The sequence below is a fragment of the Tiliqua scincoides genome, chromosome 12 (assembly GCF_035046505.1).
Source record: "Tiliqua scincoides isolate rTilSci1 chromosome 12, rTilSci1.hap2, whole genome shotgun sequence".
Taxonomy (NCBI): Eukaryota; Metazoa; Chordata; class Lepidosauria; order Squamata; family Scincidae; genus Tiliqua; species Tiliqua scincoides.
The window spans coordinates 17,164,218-17,170,847 of record NC_089832.1 but is presented as its reverse complement, the minus strand read 5'-3'; the positions used below and the strand labels follow the sequence as shown (position 1 = coordinate 17,170,847).

The 6,630-nt window shown below is 45.8% G+C and overlaps 1 protein-coding gene across 1 annotated transcript in view; it reads right to left on the bottom strand.

The window, feature by feature from the left end:
• Nucleotides 1–377: 377 nt before the first annotated feature.
• SLC16A2 (solute carrier family 16 member 2) overlaps nt 378–6,630 on the bottom strand; it is a 21,816-nt gene continuing 15,563 nt past the window's right edge. Inside the window, exons 5-6 of the mRNA XM_066640202.1 lie at nt 3,897–4,125; nt 378–1,861 (exon numbers count right to left, since the gene is read on the bottom strand). Of these exons, the coding sequence (XP_066496299.1) occupies nt 1,647–1,861; nt 3,897–4,125 (444 nt within the window). The 3' untranslated portion in view covers nt 378–1,646. The remainder of the gene's footprint in view (nt 1,862–3,896; nt 4,126–6,630) is intronic.

Genomic DNA, 6,630 nt, shown 5'->3' with positions numbered 1-6,630 from the left:
GCATGATCGTGTTGCAGTCCACACAACGGCCCCGTAAGGTTGGCCATGCCCTATACTGCAGAGGAAGGGAGGAGGGTGTCTCAGGCCGCCTCACAAGTAGAGGTGAGATTTGAACTCAGCTCTTCTGGATTTGTAGTTCAGTCTTTTAGCCACCTCCAGGCACTGGCTCTTTCTTAAAAACCCTACATTTTTTAAATACCCCTTACTACCCAGAATGAGAGAGGTATCTTGAATCACATATGGTTTGAAATGCAAAGGATCTGTGTGTGTGTGTGTTGCCCCCTGCTTTCCGCGTTCTCTACCCGCTCCCAATTAGCCTCCACTGGGATGAACCGAAGCAATACTGATGCCCTCATCAATGAGTCATTAAGCCAAAGGATCTTAACATCTGATTATGTTTTTAAAAAATTCTCAGAGTTATCCCAATTGCCCCACAATACCCAAAAAGTGGTACATTTCTGGGGACACGTTTCTCATACATTGTCAGTGCTCAGGGATTAAAAAGAGGGGTGTTTCCTGTGGTGCAAAGTTTGTGTCTGTCCGTCCCCACATATTGATAATAAGAACCATTTCAGCAGCAATCTCAGGGTGTGCTTTTTTGCTCTCCTGACTCTCCAAATGTTAAAATCAGAGCTCCATCAGTCATTGATACAACCTGACACTCAGAGCTACAGCAGGGTCGTGACTCCTACAAGCAGGAGCACCTAGGGCCTGACGTGGTGGCCAAAAGCCAGATGTACCAACCTATTCTTCTCCTACTCCTACAATTGGAGGCGGAGCAGCAGAGGAAGCTCTAGCCCAGCAATTTTCAACACTTCTAACAGCGCACTGATCTCTATGATCTACTCTATGGTCTTTGCCTCTTGTGATATCACTTCCAGCTTCCGGGAGACTCTTTTGGATCCTGCGGCTCTATTTCTAGGGCAATAAATTGTCCCTTTTTCTCCACTGGCACAGCCAGACACAGACAATTCATTACTACAGTTGCCCTCGAAACAGAGCCGCAGAACCCAGAAGTGTTTTTCAGCTACTTTCAACCACTGTACTCCAAACTCTTGTGGCACACCTGTGGACCTGTTGCGGCACACCAACATAATTTAGAAAATGATTCAAAATGTACCCATGCTGCAGTTGGGAATGCTGAGGGGGTTTTTTGGGGAGGGGGAGGAGGGATCTTTATGTTCAAAATACTTGTTTGAGAGCTTGGCAGCTATGAAACTAACTCTCAAAGGAGCTCAGACTTGAGCAGCCTGCAACAAAGCCTCTAAGCACAGCTGCTACAGAATCTCTCTCTCTTTCTCTGCAAGGTGGCCCAATAAAATTTATCAAAAGCTTTAAACTGTAAAGTGTCATCTGTTGCTGTGCCACCCAGGAAAATCACCGCTTAAACACAAATTAACCAAGTGCTGCTAGGATTCTCTGCAGAAGAGCCCGAGGAGAACCAAAATCAAAAGCAAAACTGTCCAAGGAGGATTATCCTTACATTGTCCAACATGGCACTCTCCACTGACTGGTGCAGAGGCTCAATTTCTCTCCAGATGGCGTTGAGCTCAGGCTGTGTTAGGAAATGCTGGTGGTGATTGTGTCTCTCTGTGTGTGTCTTGTGCACACACGTGCTTGGGCACCAGGTGATTTGAAGGATTGCTCTAGATGTGCGCCTCTGTGGCTGGAGAACCCGGCAGGAGCTCCCCGTTCATAATTGTCTCTGAAACCAACATCTTGTCTTTGCCAGAACCCAGCCGTGTCACACACCTTCGATGGACAAGAGGGACAAAGGCCAGAACCAGGCCCCCGACAATTGGGGGGATTCCAGCGAAGTAGAAAGCGAGGTGATAATTTCCAAAGTGAGTATGGAGAAACCCTGCAAAAGAGAAGAGCATAACTGATAACATTCTCCAGAACCCCATTGCTGAACTAAGCGTCTTTGAAAACCAAAAGAGTCGGAGCATTAAAACTGGCGTCACCACAATAACTGCCTCAAGACTGAGTCCCTAGTGGGCCTTGAACCATCAAGCTTAAGGAATGTGAGGTCAGAGCTGGTCTGTGTTGCACAACACAGCTCTGGCCAAAGCAGGGATATGATTGAAATGCATAAAATGATGCAGGGGATGGATAGAGTGGATAGAGGGATCCACTTTTCTTCTTTTCCTCTCACACAACGCCAAACCAGGGGACATTTACTAAAATTGAGTCTCAGGAGAGTTAGAACAGACAAAAGAAAAAATTTCTGGTCACAAAATTATTATTATTATTATTATTATTATTATTATTATTATTATTATTATTATTATTATTATTATTATTATTATTATTAACAACAGTATTTATATACCGCTTTTCAACTAAAGTTCAAAATCATCACCAAACTTCTAAACAAAGACCCCCCCCAACACTTTAAATATTAAACACTGAAATAAATGTGAGCTTTGGGCTGGAGCTCCCCCCCGTCAACTTTATCACAAAACAACTTTAAGTGAGGACTTATATAGCTACCACTTGCAAAGGTTGCTGGAAAGTTCTTAGTATGGGATTTTTCCTACTTAAGAACCAGCAAGCTGAACCTTACATAATCTGGTGGGGATGGACAACAGCCGGGACAGAGCATCACTAAGGTTAAATCCTCAAGAACAACTGCTGGCTCCTAACTTTAGTTCTCCTCATTTTAGTTGTCATACTGACTGCTCCCAGGAAGACACTTGTTCTATTTTGCTGTGAGTTTAATTCTTGGCAATTAAAATAACAGTCATGCTTAGCTTTCTACATGTTCAAGCACATCGCATGTATTACCTTGATGGAATTCTTATTAAAAAAAACCCTATGAAGTAAGGAAGTATTATTATCCCCATACTGCAGATGGGGAAGACTGAGGACGAGACAGAGTGGGTTATTTAAGACCACCTAATCAGTTCACAGTAGAGGCAAGATTCATGCTATGGGAGTCCTGCTTTGCAGTTCAGTCTCTTCATCATGCCACTGCCTTACCATTTGCACAGGATACATTTCAAGTGTTCAAAGTTGTTCATAATCTAAAATTATTATAATAAGTGATCTTAATAATCTCTTGAAAAAAGTATTAGGGATGTGATAGAAATAATAAAAAGAACCAAACCAAGCAAAAAGTCTCCAATCCTAGGAAACAATGTCCTAGGAAACAATAGAATGTCAGAGCTGGAAGGGACCTAACACCAGAACTAGGGGACATCCATTAAAATTAAGTGTTGGGAGAGTTAGAACAGACAAAAGAAAATATTTCTTTACTCAGCGTGTGGTTGGTTTGTGGAACTCCCTGCCACAGGATGTGGTGATGGAGTCTGGCCTGGACGCCTTTAGAAGGGGATTGGACAAGTTTCTGGAGGAAAAATCCATTATGGGGTACAAGCCATGATATGTATGCACAACCTCCTGATTTTTAGAAATGGGCTATGTCAGAATGCCAGATGCAAGGGAGGGCACCAGGATAAGGTCTCTTGTTATCTGGTGTGCTCCCTGGGGCATTTGGTGGGCCACTGTGAGATTCAGGAAGCTGGACTAGATGGGCCTATGGCCTGATCCAGTGGGGCTGTTCTTATGTTCTTATGACCCTAGAGGTCATCTAGTCCAACTCTCTGGTGAGTGCAGGTAGCATATTTATCTCCTTAAGTGGAGGCACATACAACTAACTATGCTGCTTGGAACATGATGAAGAAAATAACAGCAGTTCCAACTGGTTATGATGAGACTGACACTTGAACAATAGAAACCCTAAAATATTAAGCTAAACGATTTCCATGCACTGGCTTCAGACATCACAACAAACTGTGATTAAGGAAGCTTCCCTGTGAGTTTGTCATGAGGTCTGAAGAGAAAAGCCATGTTTGTGATCGTTCCGCAAACCAGAATCCAGCAGCGTTACTGACCTGCAATTGGGGGACCCGCCGTCATTGGGATGGCCATAAGTCCCAAGAGATAGCCAATGGCTTGTGAAGCTTGCAACGGCCCAACCAGCTCAAAGGCAATGGGAGCCATGATGGTTATGAAGAGTCCGTCGCAAAGTCCAAGGAAAAGGCAAATGACGATCACCCCCCAAAACTGTTGGCACTGCGGAATCAGTATGCACATCAAGCCCAAGAGCATAAAGGAGGCAACCTGGAAAGAGCAAAATATTGATATTATTTAGATTGCAAGAGGACAAACTATAGAGCTTCTGCACACCACGAGGTTAAGGGCCATGTAATGCAATCCTAGGCATGTCAGAAGTAAGCCCCCCTGAGTTTGATGGAGCTTACTCCCAGGTAAATGTGTCTAGGACTGTGGTCCAAGTCAGGGGTGTCCAAAGTTTTTGGCAGGAGGGCCACATTGTCTCTCAGACACTGTGTCGGGGGCTGGGGGAAAAAAAGAATTAATTTACATTTAAAATTTGAATAAATGTACATAAGTTTACATATATTAAAGATGAACTTATATGAATGAATGAAAGATCTTGCAATAGCTCAAGGCCTATAAAAGGCCTTGCACAAAGCAAGGCTGGCCTTTCCTTTGCTGCTGTTGCTGCATCACAGACGTGAAAGAGCAAGCAGTGGAGGAAACCCTCATCCCACAGCTCACTCGAGAGGTCAAACAGTCTCCCTCAAGCTGAGAGCAGTTGTGTCGGGCCAGTGTGGGCTCCAACAAATATCCGGAGGACCAGAGGCTCACTGGAGACTGGGGGCTCCCTGAGGGCCACATTGAGAGGCCTCAAGGGCCGCAAGTGGCTCCAGGGCTGGGGTTTGGGCACCCTTGGTCTAAGCGGATTATAAATCAGGAGCAGTACCTTGGAATATTAATGGATAACCTGGAAATCTTAAAGGGCCAGTCTATCTCCAAGTAACAGGTTTGAGGACCAACAACCCAACATCTTCATGAAATCTCAGGTTCTATAATCAAGCTGGGGCACCCAGCAGTAAGGACTTTACATGTATGACGCAGGTATGTTCCGATAACATGAGAGCAATATAGTGGTCCTTTGTCTCCCCAGAATGCAAATCAAGCAGAAATATAAAGACTTGTTGCTTTCTTTCCTCTTAAAAGCAGAGCTGAGCAAATAATCCTAACAAACTTCAAATAAACAAAAAATTGGCAAGATTATCAGGTGCTTGATGAAACTGCTGAGATCTGGACTTGGCCTGGAAGCCACCAGTTGGACATCTCTGCCTCAGAACATTCCAGAACCTAAGCAGCCTGACCATGTACCTGGAGAACAAAACTTGTCTACAGCAGTGGTTCCCAAACTTAGCCAGGTCATGATGCCCCTGCAGCATCTTCCTGGCTTAGCCCTGCACTGCCATCCTGGATCTCATGAGATCCAAGAAGATGGCACCCAAATCGTGTAAGATTTTGTGAGATTCAAAATGGTGGCGCCCAAGTCTCCCAAGAATTGGGCACTGCCATCTTGTATCTCACAAGATTTCACGAGATACAAGATGGCGGTGCCCAGGAGGAGGAGCCACTGGGGACATCCCATGGCACTCCCTGTGAGTGTGCCGTGACACATACTTTGGGAACTCCTGTTCTACAGGAATGGAGTACCAGGCAGATCATCTCCACAACCAACAAGCGAATGAGAGAATATAATACTCCTCGGAGCGTATTGCAAGCAGTGTCCAGTTTCCAGGTGCCCAGTGCAAGAGGAAGGGTTGTGGTTAGGGCTGGCCCAGCCCCAGAGGTCAAGGGGCAGTTGCTTGGGGTGCCACGATTTCAGGGGCACCTCCCTCATGTACAGAGCGAAAGCCACTGGCTTTACTTTTCAGAGGAGGTTCAGAAAGAACAGCAGTGTCATGGGGTTGGCTCTCTAGAATCACCTGAGATCCAAGAGATGTCCTAAGCTTCTCTCAGTTCCTTCTTTTGGGTGGTGGCACAGGAAGGACCTGTGTAAGAAGCGGTCACAGCTCTGTGGTCTGAGTGCATATTTTGCATGCAAACAGTCCCGGAGTGGAGAGCTAGGAAAGGCCCAAGACCTTGGAGAATCATCACAGACAGTACTGGATGAGATGGGCTGATTTGGTGAAAGACGCTGTGGAATAGAGATGCTTAAAGGTAGGAATTCGCCCTCACAGCACAGCTTCCTTCTTCACCGTTTCTTATCTCCGCAAACAAGCAGTCAACTCAGTACAGTGAAGAACGAGTAACAGGATAGGCCTGAATTGGCTTCTTGCCCCTCCACCTGCACTTGCTCCAGAAATGAAAGACCCCTTGACAAAGCGGAGAGAAGGCAGAATTCTTGGAAATATCGGAGAAGAAAGATATTTCTCCTTTCTGCTTAGAGAAGGTGACCCAAGTAAAGGATAACCACATTATGCAGCTTCACTAAGGAACTATAAAAGTTGGCACTTCTGACAATCAGAAGGTGCCCACTTCTTTTCTTTTGTTTTAATCCTCTGGAATCTCTGCCAGGGCTGCCAGATGAAAAGGTCTCTCCCCTCCTTGGCGTAGAATGCCAGGTTCACACGCAGGGCAAAACAAGGGTGGAGGGTGAACTCACGGAGGGGCCAGGAGCAGCACCGCCTCCACCAGAGGTCGATTCACCCAGCTCCGAGAGGCCACCACCACCCTACCCGCTGGCTGGCGAGCCCACCGCCACGGTCACCTTGGAGGTTCCACAGCTGCCAACTCTGC